Source organism: Lagopus muta, chromosome 1 (assembly GCF_023343835.1).
Source record: "Lagopus muta isolate bLagMut1 chromosome 1, bLagMut1 primary, whole genome shotgun sequence".
In the NCBI taxonomy this organism is placed as follows: Eukaryota; Metazoa; Chordata; class Aves; order Galliformes; family Phasianidae; genus Lagopus; species Lagopus muta.
In genome coordinates this window covers 122,175,851-122,193,492 of record NC_064433.1, presented here as the reverse complement: position 1 = coordinate 122,193,492, position 17,642 = coordinate 122,175,851, and the positions used below count along the sequence as shown (strand labels likewise).

General features: G+C 41.9%; 2 protein-coding genes across 6 annotated transcripts in view; both read left to right on the top strand.

The window, feature by feature from the left end:
- EGFL6 (EGF like domain multiple 6) overlaps window positions 1–2,219 on the top strand; it is an 80,744-nt gene extending 78,525 nt beyond the window's left edge. The window contains exon 13 of the transcript XR_007380477.1: window positions 1,921–2,219. The gene's annotated coding sequence lies outside the window, so the exon portion shown is untranslated. The remainder of the gene's footprint in view (window positions 1–1,920) is intronic.
- Window positions 2,220–5,230: 3,011 nt separating this feature from the next.
- TCEANC (transcription elongation factor A N-terminal and central domain containing) lies at window positions 5,231–16,568 on the top strand. 5 transcript variants are annotated; one of them, XM_048968971.1, is made up of 4 exons: window positions 5,264–5,559; window positions 6,084–6,247; window positions 9,219–9,311; window positions 13,057–16,565. In XM_048968971.1, exons 3-4 carry the CDS (start codon window positions 9,296–9,298, stop codon window positions 14,151–14,153), a joined length of 1,113 nt encoding a protein of 370 aa, XP_048824928.1. In that variant the 5' UTR covers window positions 5,264–5,559; window positions 6,084–6,247; window positions 9,219–9,295; the 3' UTR covers window positions 14,154–16,565. The 5 variants fall into 5 exon arrangements, with proteins under 5 accessions (XP_048824937.1, XP_048824928.1, XP_048824921.1 ...); XM_048968980.1 differs by lacking the exon at window positions 6,084–6,247 and having other exon boundaries at window positions 5,231–5,344; XM_048968964.1 differs by lacking the exon at window positions 6,084–6,247.
- Window positions 16,569–17,642: the final 1,074 nt, after the last annotated feature.

The window sequence follows — 17,642 nt, the reverse complement described above, 5'->3', positions numbered from 1 at the left end:
GTAAGAGAATGGCAGATCTGAGCAGAAACACGAATTCTACTGAAAAACCATCTGCAGGTAAAGGGACACAAGCCCTCTTTAGAAGGTCTTGCTTTCATCCTCCTTAGTCTTCATTTTTCTGTACTTAATTACAAGAACTCAATCCTCACAAACTGCAGTCTCAAGAAGCAAGAAGGCCCCAATTAGAAATTTCCAGCATTACTCGACTGGGACCCCTCGCAAGGATCCAGCTAAGGATCTGAGGCTTAACACTCAAACACAGTGCTTAAGGAACTGCATTTTCCCTGGGAAACAGCCTGCAGCTCCTGTATGCTTAATTTCTTCTCTTCTGAAGCTAGTCACACTAACTTCCATCCACATGGTAGCAAATTCTGGTTTCAAATCTCTCCAGTAATTATTTGTCCTGCCCCAAGCCTCAGAAAGGGTGCTACATTTTGAAGTACCATTTAGAAAAGACAGAATCCATAAGGCCATTAGGTCTAGGGAAAGGGCCATGATAATACATGCCATAGAGAAATAGAAATGCACTGCTTTATCTAATGCCAGGTAGCTTGAAAATTCACATATGCTACTAGCTTTTATAAGAAAAAAAAGAAGAGAAAAATGGTAATAGCCCATTATTTAATTCTGAAGATACAGAACTCTTCACGTGCCAATTTGAATGCAATTTACTGCTATTATTCAAGCATAATTCAATTGTCTTAAGAACTAAGATCACAATTTCCTTCGGCAATGAATAAAGATAACAAGAGCTGTTTAACTTGGGATGCTAAAACTATGTCTAAAGCCATTATCTGCCAAGGAGAAGCATCTCAAAAAGTAGCTAGCAAGAGTAGAATTTCTTAGCAAAAGCTTTGTTTACCCACCTCTTACCAAAGTCAAGCTATTTCAACTGGAAAGTGTCTGAGCCAGTGCATACATGCATCCAAAAAAGAAGGCCACTAACTTACCCAGTGAGCATGAAGGCCTCAAATTTTCTCTGTATTGTACAAGACTGAGTAGGATGGATTGAGACACAACATTCAGATTTGCAGGCTGAATAATCAAGTGTTTGGGCCCTCCACCTTTCCTTGGCATTTCACTATTCAAAAGCAGTAAAGATCTCTGTGATCACAGATCACCGTAAGCAACTTCATTCGGAGTATGAACATCAACCACTCCTCATCACTTTCATGTAACACCTATGACATCTTGAAAGATACTTCCCTGAGACTCTTACTCCTGTGAAAGCTGAAGTACTCACTTCTCCTCCCCGTAAGTTACTTCTGATCACAAAGCACGACACAGCAAAGTGACTAAGAGCCATTTCTGTGGTCAGACAATACAGAATCTAGACCAAATGTCCTAGGCAGCACTGGAGTTTGCTTAGTTGAACAGAGGCTCAGGATCTCGTACATCATATGCAGTGAACCTGTCATTTCTGTATCTCACTGGGGTCCTCTGGTAAGGCTGAGTTGCAAGAAGAAGCATCACAATTGCAGGAAAAAGAACCAGAGTAAAGGTTATATACATGAACAGTCAATTCTATCTCCTCTTAAAGGCCCATCACCTTTCTTAGCATACTCCTCGTCCATATGCCTCCCATCTCCTTCAAGATCATAGAATCATAGAATGGCCTGGGTTGAAAAGGACCTCGAAGATCATATAGCTTCAGGCCTCCTGCTTTGGGCAGGGTGCCAACCACCAGACCAGGCTGCCCAGAGCCACATCCAGCCTGGCCTTGAATGCCTCCAGGGATGGGGCATCCACAACCTCTCTGGGCAGCCTGTTCCAGTGTGTCACCACCCTCTGTGTGAAAAACTTCCTCCTCATATCTAACCTAAATCTCCTTTGTCTTAGTTGAAAACCCTCCCCCCTTGTCCCATCATATCCACCCTTGTAAAATGTTGTTCCCTCTCCTGTTTGTATGCTCCATTCAAGAGCTGGAAGGGCACAGTGAGGTCTCTTCAGAGCCTTCTCTTCTCCAGCTAAACAAGCCCAGTCTCCTCCACCTTTCCTCGTAGGAGATGCGTTCCAGTCCTCTGATCATCTTAGCGGCCCTCCTCTGGACCTGATAGAAGAGCTCTGCATATTTCTTGTGCTGGGGGCTCCAGGCCTTGGATGCAGTACTCCAGACGGGGCCTCGCAAGAGCTGAGTAGAGGAGGACTACCATCTCTCTTTCCTTGCTGGCCTCCCCTGTTTTAATGCAGCCCAGGACACAGTTGGCTTTCCAGGCTGCAAGCGCACCCTGCTTGCTCCTATCCAGTTTCTCGTCACATAACATCTCCTGCCAGTGACAGACTGAGGGATGAACATATTGGCCATTCAGGATGCACATGGAAACTCAAGCAGTCGGAAACAAACCTTTAAAACCACTGCAGAATATTCTGATAGAAGCCCTCCACACAACCAGCTTCACCAGTTTGCAGTGCTGGTCTCTGTGCTTTTTGCTGTTGGTCTGTTACTCAAGGAACATCATTTCCATCACAGCAGCCCATCTTGGGGAGGAAGTCCTTAACTGCTCAGAGCCATAACTAATCATCCTTTGCTTTCTAGATTTCCAAGAATAATGTGATCGAATTCTTCCGAGGCAGGAAATGCTCGAATCAGATGTTAGAGTCTGTTCCATAATTCTGAACAAACCAATTGATTCAGCTATGATAAGGAAGAGTGTCTGAACTTTTGCCACCTCCCATTTGGCTTTTACAGTCCTAATATCAGAGAGATTTAATACAAAAGTACACTACAGCCAATTCAACGCTTTGCAAACCTACAGAACATGCTGTAAGAGGTATTAATAATAATAGTGAAGATTACAATTCTCTATGTGATTAATGGTATCTCTTGTATCAATATTTGTAATTCTGCCATTTCTTGATTTTCAGTCAGGAAGCAAGGGCACGTTTTTCACCATTTATCACAACTTTGGTGCTTAAGCTTTCTGCTGAAAATATGAAGACAGATTCTGTTCTCAGCCACAAACAGCTTGTATAGCTGTTCTCAGCCACATTTTGTCGTCCTTGAGAGCAGCTCGGCAGAGAAGGACCTGGGGGTCCTGATGGACGAGAGACTGAATATGAGCCAGCAGTGCGCTCTGGCAGCTCGAAAGGCAAATGGGATCCTGGGCTCCATCAGGAGAGGGGTGGCCAGCAGGGACAGGGAGGTGATTGTCCCTCTCTACTCGGCTCTTGTGAGGCCCCACCTGGAGTACTGTGTCCAGGTGTGGAGCCCTCAGTACAAGAAAGACATTGAGATTTTGGAAAGGGTCCAGAGGAGGGCAACTAAGATGATCAGGGGGCTGGAGCACCTCCCCTATCAGGACAGGCTGAGGGAGTTGGGCTTGTTCAGCCTGGAGAAGAGAAGGCTGCGGGGTGACCTCATTGCAGCCTATCAGTACCTGAAGGGAACCTACACCCAGGAGGGGAGTAAACTCTTCAAAAGGGCTGACAACAGCAGGACTAGGGGAAATGGTTTTAAGTTGAAGGAGGGAAGATTTAGGTTAGATGTTAGGGGGAAGTTCTTTACTAGGAGAGTGGTTAGGCCCTGGAACGGGCTGCCCAGGGAGGTTGTGGATGCCCCGTCCTTGGACGTGTTTAAGGCCAGGTTGGACGGGGTCCTGGGCAACCTGATCTGAATGTGTATGTTTGGTGGCCCTGCTAGGCAGGGGGGTTGGAACTACATGATCCTTGGGGTCCCTTCCAACCCGGGTGATTCTGTGATCTGTGATTCTGTGATATTGTACTCTTCTGATTTCACTAGGAACACTTTGATCTACACTATCGTTACCAAGAGCAGAACTTGAGTTTGCCTACCCCACTAGAAGCACTTCTAGCAAGTGACCACTTGCCAGTTCTCTTTTAGGTCTTCAGGAAGGATATAATCTCCCCAATTCCACTTCATTCGAAACTGCTGCTCCCATTTCCTGTACGCAAGATTTCAGAAAGTTCAAATTTTCATTTCAGCAAAAGGAACTGCGTTGTTCTATGATTCTATTATTGCTCTGTTTTCTGAGAAAAGGAACTGCAAACTCCTAAATGTACATATAAGTTAATAAACAAAGTAATCATGGTGGCAATTTTCCAGGTTTCTGGTTTGATGGCATGGATGAACTGTTCAGCAATTGTCTAACCAATATTTTCCAGCTATTTCTGTGGATAGTTAACAATTTATCAGCTGGCAGAGTATCTCACCTTGCTGACTAGAAGTCTGTTCTTCTTAGAGAAGTAGATACTTAGCACAGCCAACATTGAAATCCCAAGGAAAGCAAGCTGTTACAGTAGCACTGATTTTATCCTGGAACACCCTGCAAAAAATACAAATATATGTATACGTACCTTTACACAAGTATAGGAATATAACAAGTATATCATGTTCATCTTTTGGTTTACTTCAGGAGTAACTGAGAAAGCTTTATGACAGAATCACAGAATTGTAGGGGCTAGAGTGGACCTCTGGAGATCATTTAGTCCAACCTCCCTGCCAAAGCAGTCTCCCTAGACTGGTTGCACAGGTAGGCATCCAGGTGGCTCTTGAACATCTCCAGGGAAGGAGAATCCACAACTTGTCTGGGCAACCTGGTCCAGTGCTCTGTCACCCTCACTGCGAAGAAGTTCTTATGCACATTTGAATGGAACTTCCTATGCTGCAGTTTGTGGCCGTTTCCCCTTGTCCTCTCACCACACCTTGCTGAAAAGAGCCTGGCCTCATCCCTTTGCCTCCTGCACTTTCGGTATTCATAGACATTGATCAGATCCCCTCTCTCTCTTCTTTTCTCAAAGCTGAACTGACCCAGGTCACTCAGCCTTTCCTTATAAGAGAGGTGCTCCAGGCCTTTTTGTCTCCGGAACAACCATTCATTAGAGCAAAGATGGTTTAATGGAGAAGGCTGTGAGTGAGAAACCTGCCTCAAATCATGGCCTCCTTTGTTCTGATCTCCATCCTGGGAAGACTTATCACAAGGGGCAAGTCATGCTCCTTGTGTCTTCCCTGCTGAAGTGAGTCTGGGCCAGCTCTGAAAAGCCGTGCTGCCTGTCTCCTCCTCTGTAAAGCTTTGGACTCGTTGGGATAGGCTTTGTCCCACGCTTTGTTGCTGCATGAGCCACAAAAACAATGCAAAAAAGGAAGTCCGACCTCAACTCCGTAACCAGCTGTGTGTAATACTCGGAATGGAGTGACCACAGCAACAGCGTGGCGTCCCTTAAGCACTTAGCGAGAGTGTGCCTGGAAGCGCCCTTGGTACGAGGCAGGATCCTTTCTTGTCAGCAGAGGGCAGCGCGGGCCACGTCAGCGAATACAACCGAGCGTATTTACGTACAAATCGTACGAGTTTTCGCTGTCATCGAGAATGAAGCCCATCGTACATCTGTAAGCGTGCCAGAAAGACGCATCTTTCCCAGAACCACTGTGAATTCTCTGTGTACAACGCATACGACAGAGGAAAGCTCGCGGCCTAGCCAGCCCCGGATCCCGCCGGCAGCAGGCCGCGCTGCCCACAGCCGAGCGCCGCTCGCAGACGCGGCGGAACGCAGCGCTGCCCGGGAGGCGGGGAGGGCTGCGGCGCGTTGAGGCCCAGCGCGGAGGTAACGGGGTGTGGGGCCCGTAGTGCTGCGTATTCCCCAACGGCACGGCACTCTGCTTGCCGGTGTTGCCCCGGGGTGAGGCTGAAGGAGGCGGTGGGGCCCGGGGCGGGGGGGGAGGGGGGTGAGAACGGGGGGTTCATTGTATTAACTCTGCTGTATTCATGTGGCTGTGCACTGAAGGTGGATTCCTATAAAATTCCTAAGTCTTTGTGGTTGGGTAGAAGGCAGTTCTGCTGAGGGGCAGGAAGAGCTCTGATTTCTGCTTTCATTTCAAAGCCCTGGAATATGATTTATTGCAAAAATCTTTGAAATCTGTTCTCCCACATAAGAAGGGATGCAGAAATGTTTTTGGGTTTCAAGGCCAGCTATGAAAATTCCCCAATTTTCTCTTAGGCTTTGAGTTTAAAATGGCATTTGATCTTTTTCTTTGTGTGTGTGTGTGTGTGTGTGTGTGTGTGTGTGTGTGTGTGTGTATGTATAAGGAATTTAGGTGCCCAAGACAAGAAATCTGGTTGTTTTTTCAGGACTGTGCTATGCACCATCTCAGCTGTAACACCGACCATATTTTTTGAGAAAATCTGTTACATTGTTAGGAACACTCGTTTGTTTCTGATCTTTGCCTTGGCTGTAATCTGGGTTTTCTTCCAACTGCATAGAATTCTTTGAGGAAAAATAATCTGCATCTCAGGTAGGGATAAAGGAGAAGATTGATGCTGTGCCTGCTCTACCTTTCCAAGACATTCTCTATACTTTCTTGGGTGCATTTTTATTTTGTCTTGGTTTCTCAGTAGAAGTTGGCTGCACTAAGAAAAGGTAGACTATAGTTTTGAATCTGTGGAGATGTATAGCTGAAGCAAGGCACTTACCCCAAATATTTTTGGAGAGGGTGGGTTTTTTTCCCAAGGGTTAGCTCCTTAGTTTTTAAACTGAGACAGGGGAGGTGTAGGTTAGATATTAGGAGGAAGTCTTTTACTCAGAGGGTGGTGACACGCTGGAACAGGCTGTCCAGAGAGGTTGTGGATGCCCCATCCCTGGAGGCATTCAAGGCCAGGCTGGATGTGGCTCTGGGCAGCCTGGTCTGGTGGTTGGTGACCCTGCACACAGCAGGGGGGTTGAAACTAGATGATCATTGTGGTCCTTTTCAACCCAGGCCATTCTGTGATTCTATGATGATTCTGTGATTAGTTAGCAGAAAACCTCTCAGACTGGTTTGTTTGTTTGTTTTTCCCCATGCAGTGATTATCATTTTTAAAAACTTCTGATTCTGCATGATGTTTTAGGATGACTGTATTTCAAACTTGAAGTAGCCTACTTTTTTTGTTTGTTTTCCCTTTAAGAGCAAACTGACTTGTTAGATCTCTATTGATCACCATTGCTAATTCTTGTACACACAGTGACTCATTACGCCATGCATTCAAGTGTGAGAGATGGTTATGATTTGGTAAGAAAGGACCTCAGCAGTTCAGTATTACAGAGCGTAATTAAAAATGCAAGCCCATTTCTACCTTCACTTGGAATTCAGATGGATGTTCTCATACTTTGCTGAAGTTAAGTAGAATGGAAATGCCTTGTGTAGTTGTAGGAGAGATGGGGATGTTTATTTTGTACTGCACTGAATTATGATATCATTCATCCTTTTGTTCTTGCAGCTCTACAAGAACAATTATTATGCATTTCATAAATTCAGAAAAAGAATGTTATTGCATATGCACCTTTTTCTTGAATTTCTTCTCAGAACAAGGAAGACCACAGAACTCTGCTGACTGAGTACATATTCAGTTAATTTTACCAATGTTTGTTCAGCAACAATTTGCCAAATAGAATTAAATCAAGTAGGAAAGCAGTAAAATTCTGAATTTTTTAAATGTCAGATGAAAAATCTGTGTGTGGCACAAAGACTGGATGAGGGATTAAAGCCTTCCCCCCAGCCTATGACCTTTGGGGACACAGGATGGTGGGGTTTTTTTTTGTTTGTTTGTTTGTTGTTGGGGAGTTTATTTTGCCAAATTTTATGCAAGTAAGTACACTAAAAATGTAAAATTTCCTAAAGGCCATAGAGAAATTGTTTTCTCCCTGGGCTGGATTTTCTCATTATGCACTTATGTGACACACTCACAAGTCTGCATGGGTTTGCTATGCTACAGCTCCCTCAAGTGGTAAAATATTTTCCCATTTAAACCTGCAGCTAACTTAACGTGAAACACTTCAGAATCCTTCAGAAGGTGGAGTCATCGTCCCTGCAAGTGTTCAAGAAACGTTTAGCTGTTGTGCTGAGGGACATAGTTTAGTGGAGAAATATTGGTGGTAGGTGGACTAGATAATTTTGGAGGTCTTTTCCAGCCTTGATGATTCTATGATTCTGTGGTTCTGTGCCTGTGGTCTTCATTTAGCAGCTGACCTGCCAAGACAGGTTGGGCAGGACACTTTACTATCACAGATCATAGAATGGTTTGGTTTGGGAGAGACCTTTAAGATCATCTAGTTCCAGCCTCCTGCTGTAGGCAGGGACATCTCCTGCTAGACCAAGTTGCTCGAAGCCCCATCCAGCCTGGCCTTGAATCACATCCGGGGAGGGGGCATCCACCACCTCTTTGGCTCACCCCAGAGAAGTTTTGTTGTGTGAGCTTCAGAACTAGGGAGAATGATGAATGTTTGTAGACTGCCAAGAGTCGTTTTAACTTCTGTTTCCCTGTTTGCTGATTAACTTGTTTCAAACAGTGCTTTTGCATGTCTGACAGCAGAAAACAACAACCCCTTGTCAGTATGCAGGTTATCTGCCTGTTGCCTAGCTTAGAACAAGCTTGCAGAATTCCATCTACAAAGCATTCATGTGCCTGGGAGAGGAACATAGGCTGCAGATTTTTGATTTTGCCATTATGCTACAAAACATCAAAACCCTGTTATACAGCAGAACATCAGTGTTCAACGAATAGGAGTGTGAGTAAGAACGAACTCAGGCTTACTCTGCTTTGGTTCAGTGTGAACTTTGGCTAGAAAATGCCCTCCAGTGTTACCACTGCATCAGTAATTCTTTGTTTCTCTTTCTAAGAACATGGAAAACATGCAGTAGTCTGAGAGAATTTTCTCACGTCTTGGTTCTAGAAATTTCCTTGACATACTGACTTAATATGAAATGTTATGCAGGATTCCCTGTTTTAAGCACTCTGCCTCAACCTTTGAAGGAAGCTAGAAGTTACAAAATGTACTGGCTTTGTGCTTGTTCTCAACATCAGTCTTAAGGATTAAAATCCAGTTGCCACTTGATTTACAGAGCAGCACTGCATAAACAATGTTTCTTATTTCTCATCATACTGCCTTTTGATATGGAAGTTGAGATGAAATTTGTGATTGTCTAGGTAGTGGAGTACTTTATGGGTATGTATCACTTCTCAGCTTTAAGTATTTAAAGGTCCTTTGAAGACCACATACACACAGCAAACCAGTGTCATTCCAAAAGTGCTTTCCCCTCAGAAACTTCCTTCTCATTTGTCATTGATGAAGGCATATTTATTACTTTCACTTAGTTGTTTCCCTGCTAGTTGTTTCTTGTGTTTCTACTTGCAGCCTATGAATATTCCACTCCACTGAAGAAGTTAGTTACAAATTTCAATTCTGTTCTTGTCATGTGTTTTGATGTGGTTTTTTTTTCTCTTACATAGCTTTGCTGAGTGCGGAGGTCACCCAGTTCTCCTTGCTGTTTGTCATACGAGCTGAGGAAAGCACTTCTTTGGAAGTGATGTCTGGACATAAATGTGAGTAGTTTAATAGCTAACTGAATTTCCAGAATTAGTTTTAAACTTTTAAATTTTCATCCCCCACATTCAGTTATCCAGTTTTATTCAACTGCTACCATAACCTTTACTTGAATTTGCTGTTGGATAAACTTGAAAAAGTAAATGCACGACAACGTAGATCTTAGAATTTCTAGAAACTTAATCACTGCATTAATGTGGGAAAAGTCCTAAGGTAGAACATATAGATTGTATTTAATACAGTCCAAGACAGACTACTAGAAGGTAAAAAGAAAACAAGAACACCTTTGTCGCAGAGGATAAGTGTATGCATGGACTAATTATCACCAAAGCCCTCTGTGAGGGAATTTCTTTTTATGTCCATAGTCGTGAATACCCTGAGTGGGAGATAGGAAAGTTCTGCAGTTTATATGGCAGGCTCCTATCCGTGTGGCTTTTCCTCACTGTGCATACATGCCAGTGCACTAAAACTGAAAATAAATAAACCAAAATAAAATGTATGTAGTTTATGCTGCATACTAAATGTTGAAAATACACAAGGCTGTCTTGCGTTTGGGTAAGTAAATTTTGTGTATGTGTGTGTAACATAATACATAATGTGTATAGCTAGTTTGAAGCACTGAAGAAAATTACATTTGAAGTGGCATGCATTAGAAGGAGTGGAGCTGAATCTAAGGCATGGGGCAGTTATACTGTTTGAGCATTTAACAGTGCATTTGCCTCTGCCCTAGACTGCATGAAAAGCAATATATAGCAGCAGATGATCATCTTCTAATGTCAGCTGCTGAATGTTTGAGAGATGGGAAGCTGTCTTGCTGTAACCATGGTCACCCTGCTTAAGAAAACAACTCTCTCCACTCTTACAGTCTCTGTGGTTGGATACCAGAACAAGTGAGGAAGGATTCAACTCTATGTGCTTTTCATTATGGCAGTTTAACAAATATATTTGAAAAAGTGTATCTCTGCTTTCCCTCTGTTTCTGAAACTACTTTAGTAAAATAATTTCTGTTATAGACAATATTGAGCTCTCACAAGACTTCAAAATGTCAGGCAAGAATGAGCTGTTTAAAGACAAGTGAAGTGAAAGCAGACAGCATTTGCCATGGAGGTCAGGCCAGGTCTGTAGTCTGTGCTTGTAGAAACATAATGAAAATTGATGCTCACTTTCTTGTCTTTCTCCTTTTCTTTTGAGCTCCAAGGCCCTACCTAATGTTTAAACTTATTTCTGGCATGCACAGTACAACTGAATACTGCAAAATGTACAAATTATCCAGCTGTATCTCTTCCTTCTCTCTTGGGAGGTTTCATCATGGAAATAGTGATGGTGCAAGAAATGTACTTGTGAGTTCCTTCAAATGTGACTGTGTGTAGCTGGCATTGTATCAGTTTCTAAGTGCAAGTGACCTTTTATAGAGTCAGGATGCAGGCAACTTCAGCTGGCACATTTTTCTGCAGATACAGAAGACTAAATCATATGAAAAGGGACACATGCTCACAGCACACCATTCAGTGTGTCTACACATTTAATTCTGTTCAGCACCAGGAGAATAATGTTAGTAATATTTGTGCACAGCAATGCACTAGGCATCTTTTTGAAAGGATTTTTCAATAATTAGAAGGAAATCTCATTCAAGTCCTAAAACCCTGCTTTCTGAAATGTCTTTTTCTCTTTTCATTTAACACCAGTCAGAATATATGGGAGCATGCTTCAATAAAGCTGTTGCTGTAAGACAACACATGTATCACTATTAAGGTACATGTGATGTGTCTTTAACTTTTAAGAATTTGCAAAAGTAGCAAGTAGGAGTTTGCAGATGTCACTGTTGTTAAATCAGTCTGTAGGTGTCACTGTTTTTGAGCGGCCTTGATGACCAAACTGTAACATAATAACAGAGCTAGAAAGGGAAAGAGCAGTGATAGGGACGTGTTAAAAGTTTACCAGTCTGATGTGACTCTCTGTTAGCAGTGAAGAGATGATTTTGGAAGAGAGAGAATGCATGGTCTCTTGCATAACCAGAGAAAGATTTCAGTATTGCTGGTGATCGTGGGTCACATACGAGCCAGAGTGTGATTTGGGGCTTATGATCCATTGAGTTACATTAGTATCACTTGCCTAATCGTACTGTGGAGTAGTTCTTAATCTTAGCTTTACAGCTTCTAATAAAATGTGTGCAGCTTACTCTTCATTAACTGTACAAATTACTCATATTAGGTTGTGGCAATACTTAAAAGTTCTTCAGAACACCTGAAAATTCTGATATCTTCAATAAGGTCTTGAAAAAAATCAATTAGGTATTTTTTGTTAGATTCCATTCCCACATTTACTCGGTAGTTTTATTCTTTAAAAGTAAGAAAAGCTTGAGGAAAAAGTCTGAAATGAAGGATCAGTCCTCATACATCTCATCTGTCTGTAATAGAAGTTAACTTTAATTGGAACTTGCATGTTTTATTAAAATCAAGACAACAGAACAGATAATCAAACATCTCAGTACTTAGAACAATTTATGAAAAAGGTCTTGCCAAATTAGGGTGGAGTTATTGTGATGTCTGTTTAAAAAAAAAAAAAAAAAGTGGTTTTTTTTCTGATATTCTGTATCACTGCAATGTTTATTTGTAGTCAGATACTTGGAAGTACTGAAAAGTGGGAAAAGATGTTGAAATACAGATTCACAGCAGTTGAGACTTAGAGTCTTTTTTTTTTTTTCTGAGAAAGATCATTTTGCACGTTTTGGAAAGATGGCAGCAGAATCTTGCTTGGTTTGAGGTGAATTTTCATGTTGCAATTTGTAACTTTCAGATTAAATAAGTTGCAGTGTTTACTTCTACAAGTCTGTCCTTGAGTACTATCAGGAAGGTAGTACAGAACGTATTCAGCAATGAGGACATTGTGTTATTCAAATAGCTGCTGCAGCAGAAGGACAGGATTTTTAATACATTCATAATTTGTGCAATGGAAAAACAAACATTCTCCAAAACCAGCATTTTTAGTAAATTGAATCTGTTGACACTAATCCTGTGAAAACTCTTGATATTTTGCTGCCTTATGAGTGAGGAGAGGATGGTATGTTGCCTATAAAGCTTCCCTTTCTGTGTTTTGGAAAAAGTATAAACTTACAGCAGATTTTTATACATCAACGAGTGTTTATCTGTTGCTTTCAGTGAAAAATACTGAATTTCAGAACTCCTTGGTAGTCCAGTGGTATGAATGCTAATGCATTAAACACCACAAAATCCACCTGTACTCTCAGCTGACAGAATGGCTTTGTAGTTACTTATCTCCTGTAGTAGCTGAGACTTTCCCTGGGTACTTCTATTTTGCTGTGTGTGCACAGAAAAACAGCTTTGATTCGACATTTTTATTGTGCTGGCAGTGTCCTCCTTGGTGCAATGTTTGGTAAATTACTGTTTTTTCCTTAAAAACTAGTTTCACACCCTAATTTTGAATAGTTAACTCTGCCTCAGCAGAAGTTCCAAAGCCCTTCTTTCTGCCAGCTTTTTCCTTGCTTGAGTTAGACTAGTATGCCCACTTACACTTTCCTAGGGCCTGGCTTCCTGGGTTCTATGTTTGTTCTGCTAATTCCACTATAAACCATTTCAAGAAAAGGTTGGAAAAACCAGTGATATATCCAAATAAAATAGTGTAAAAGAACATACAAGATAAAAACAAGCTGGCGATAATATAAAGAAAATGATATAATAAGTGTCCTAGTTGCAGAAATTGTTTTGTGTTTTTTTCTTATTTCAGATTTAAAAATGTCTGACCAGAAAAATATTATATACAGAATCCATTGTATTGAAAAGTTACTCTCTGAGAACAATTTCCAAGATATTGAGGATCATCTTAGAGAGCTTGAAGATGTCAGTATGACTGTAGAATATCTTCAGGAGACTGAAGTTGTCAAGATTGTATACAGAGTACTCAAGAGCTGCCCTTCAGCAGAGCTGAAAAAGAAAGCAAAGCAACTGTTATCAAGATGGAAAGCACTTTACAAGAACAACCGTCTTCAGTCAGTGCAAGGCAAGAAGTCAGTTTCTGTGTGTGTGGGTGAGGAATCTGAACATCTTGGGATTCCTGGAGAACAGCTGCTGTCTGAAGGCCCTTGTCAGCAGGTGGTATTAGCTGCTGCCCCTTCTAAAATGTTGGTCCCACCACAAACCATTAAAAAAGTGGTAAGTAACAGTGCAGAGGGCAGCATAGATCAGCTTTCCCCTTTTGAGGAAGGACGCATCGATAATGAAGGTTCTAAACCTCTTGTGAATGAAGCAGGCTTGCAGCAGGATCACATGAGAGCTCTGAGGTGTAAATGCACAGATCTTCTTTATAAAGCTTTGACTGGTTCTGCCAAAGACTGCCAAGACAAAGAAGAAACTGATAAATGGCTAGAGCTGTCTAAAGAAATTGAAGAACATGTTTTTGCTCTTCATTCTAAAAATGACAAAAAGTATAAAAATTGCATCAGAAGTAAAATCTCTAACCTGAAGAACCCTAAAAGTTGCAACTTAAAACATAACCTTTTTTCAGGGACTTTGAGTCCAAAGGCTTTTGCCGAGATGACAGTGATGGAAATGGCCGGTGATGAACTGAAACAGCTCAGGGCCCTGTACACAGAGTCCTCCATTCAAGAACATCAGCTTCCACAAGTTATTAATGGCACACAGACAAGCAAAATAAAGTGTAGGCGCTGTGAAAAATTTGATTGCACTGTCACTATGATTGCCAGAGGAACTCTCTTTCTTCCAGGCTGGGTGCGCAACACAAATCCAGATGAGCAAATGTTGACCTTTGTTATTTGTAATGAATGTGGAGAACAATGGTATCACAGCAGATGGATTTGTTTGTAATGCTCACTCACTTTAAGAAGTCACTCAAAAGCACAGATAAGAGAAGATGTCTCTTGAAACCGTGTAGTGTAAAAGCGGATATTGACACTATGTAGACACAAAAATTGCAAAAGCACTTTTAAAAGTTGCTAAGTTATTTTTGAAGATCTACTGAAATTTGTTTGGTTGAGGTTTTTTTGTTTGTTTTTTAAGTGGTATGGCTATGTGTTAAAACAAAACAAAAAAAAAATAAAGGGTCCTATTTAGCAAACTTAATTTTCTTGTATGACAAGAACACCCATCTAATTGATGAAGGGAAGCCAACTGATGACATCTTTTTCATTTTCATTGAAGCTTTCAATACTGTTTCTGACACAATGCTTCTGAACAAAATGCCCAGCCTACAGTTAACCAAAAAACATAAAGTGATGTGTGAGCAGTTGGCTGATGGGATCGGTCCAAAGGGTTATAGTAAATTGAGTTACATCAGGATGGTAGCTGCTCACTAGTGCAGTTCCCCAGAGCTCCATTTTAAATCCAGTTCTCTTCAATGTTCTCATAAATTACTTGTATGTAGGAGGTGTTTTGAGCAAGTCTGCTGATGATACTAAATTGGGAAGAGCTACTGACTCCGTTGAGGGTGAAGAGGCCTTGCAGAGAGATCTTGACAAATTAGAGGACTGGGCAATCACCAACAAGAGCAAGTGCGGGATTCTGCACCTGGGAAAGTTCAGATTGCTGAACTAGAGGCTGGAAAGCAGCCCCATGGAAAGGGATCTGGAAGGTTCAGGTTTATGGCAAGTTGAACATGAGCCAGCAGTGTGCCCTGACAGCCCAAAGGGCCAACCATACCCTGGGGTGCGCCAGGCCTGGTACTGCTGGGCAAGGGGAGGGGTTGTTCCGCTCTGCTCTGCGCTGTGCAGCCTCCCCTGCACTGGGTGCAGGGTGCTACAGTGGGTGCTACAATGTAAGAAGGACATGAAACTATTAGAGAGCGTCCAAAGGAAGGCAATGAAGCTGGTGTAAAGTCTGGAGGGTAAGTTGTATGAGGAGCGACTGAGGTCTCTTGGTTGGCTCAGCGCAGAGCAGAGGAGCTGAGGGGGGACCTGACAACGGGTGCAGCTCCTCACAGGGAGCAGAGGGGCAGCGCTGAGCTCTGCTCTGTGTGACAGCGACAGGGCCCGAGGGAACGGCGTGGAGCTGCGTCAGGGGAGGGCGGCTGAGGGTCAGGGAAAGGGGCTGCACCACAGGGCGGTGGGCAGGGAACGGGATGCACAGGACTGTTAATACTTATTAATACTTGCACCCTCAGGATTGCAAACTGACTATTTTTAAGTAGTTTTCTGTGGTAATCCAATGCAAGCAGGCATTCTTCCATTTCCTTCCTTCTCAGTCACAATCAAACCCAATAACAGTTTTTAACTGTATTTGTTACAAAGCTAGACATTCAAAGATTAAAATGTGTATGCAAATTTTGTGAAACTCAGTAATCATTAATAGAATTTCTGTTCCTGCTAGAAAAGCTGGAGTCCTTTGCTTTACCCAGGAGTTACTTGTTCTGTTTAAACTGCTATAACATAGATAGCTGCTAAGTTCTTGATACTACCTTAAAGCCAGGCACAAAATAATTCTGCTTCTGAACTAGATTGCAATCTGGGTCAAGGCAGAGGCCTGGAAGTACTGGTGGAAAAGAAAAGAAAACATTGGAAGGCAGGGAAAATGAGGAGAGCCTGCTGTAATTATGTTATATAAATATATAGGAAACGAGGCCTTGCTTATTGCAGCGTTAGTGGAAAAATCTTGTCTAGTTTCAGTTTCACACCTAGTTCATTTTGATAAATGTGTGAAAATCTAGCATTTAGCAATTGGAGAAACTGAATACAAAATCACAAGTCTTCTTATTACTTTCTTGATCATCTCACACCATCAATTATTTTAACCTAACACAGTTCATTACCACTTCATTTTTTTTCCATCTGTGATTGTATCCACTCCTCATGACTGAAAAGATTTAGTACAAAACAGGCATCCTGTGGTGTCATGTGCTGCAACATATCAGTACTCTGCAGACGTGCAAGTGCCAAATGTGAGTGGCAATCATGCAGACAATCAATCACTCAGGCGAGTCATGCAGACTTTGCTCTTATTTGAAAAGGTGCGGTCTCAGTTTCACTATGCGAAGTACCGTTCCAGGCTGCAGTCTGTCAATAGGTTATGTCGTCTCTACCTGGACTGTGTAAGTGCACAAGCTTAAAATGTTTGCCTGGATAAGATTATGTGCTTTGGCTCAAATTGGCTCTGAAGAGTCAACCTGCAACCAGACATCGTGTGCACCAGCATGAGAGTAGAGATTACTGGAATACAGGGAATGTCAGGACCCCAAAGCAAGAATAAAAAGGAAGCTTTGAAAGGTGAAATTTGTTTATGTTGTTTTTTTCTAGGTTTGTTCCCAATGGGAAAAAAATCTCTCAACTTCTTGAACCAGGGACTATTGCTTTTCTAATTGTTAGGTATATCCATGCTGCTCCTCCACAAAGGGGCATGGCATTAGAGGGAATCCAAACAGACAAATATATGCAGAATAAGGCTGAAGCATGTTTTTGTTTTTTTGTTGTTATTGTTTTTTGTTTTGTTTTATTTTTAATCTTTTTTATTTTTTATTTTTTATTTGTTTTCCCTGAAATACTGTTAAGTACAGCTACTTCTTTTATCTTATGAGTAGTACCAATGAGGTATTAAATACAGATTGTCCTCAAAGTTTAAGTAATAGGTACCTAGAAGACTTCTGTCTCTCAAGAAGTCTAGAGTTAAATTAATAATTAAATTCATACATTTTTTTCTGAGAGATATTCCCCTAACTGGAGTTGATGAATGGGGGTTAATAGCTGAGTTCATGACAGCACTCCTCATTCCTGGAGATCCCCTGCAGTTAACTCTGTCCTGCTGAGGGCCTTCGGTTTTTCCCTCAACCGTTTTCCTGTAGCGCATTGCTCTACTGCCATTTGTTGCTTAGAACTCTTCCTTTCCAAAACAGAAAGGAAACAGTGCACTTTTGTTGTTTATTTCATTTCAGTCTGCTATGGTACATACAAAAGAAAAGGTTGGTTTTTTTTTTTTTTTTTTTTTGTTTTGTTTGTTTGTTTCTGTTAGCAAAAAAAAGTTAGCTACTCATTGGTAACTGTTGATAAGGAACAAATATGTTAAATTATGATCCTTCGGGGAGATAAGGAGTGCTTTGATACTTGCTTGGGGGAGCTGGCTTGCCAAAGTGTGGTATTAGCAGACAATAAAGGCAGCTGACATCATATCCCCTTATTTTTGCTGCTGTGATTCAGACAGGAGGTGACACAGTCATATTTTATTGAGGCAAGGTCATCACTTGCTAGGATGGGACAAAGTCTCCTTGCCAGTTACGGATGGTAAAAAGCTTCATTCATGTGCTGTGCTGCACGAGGGCTTTGCTGATGCAGAACACTCCCTTGAATGAAAACCCCCACTGTCTTCTGCTTG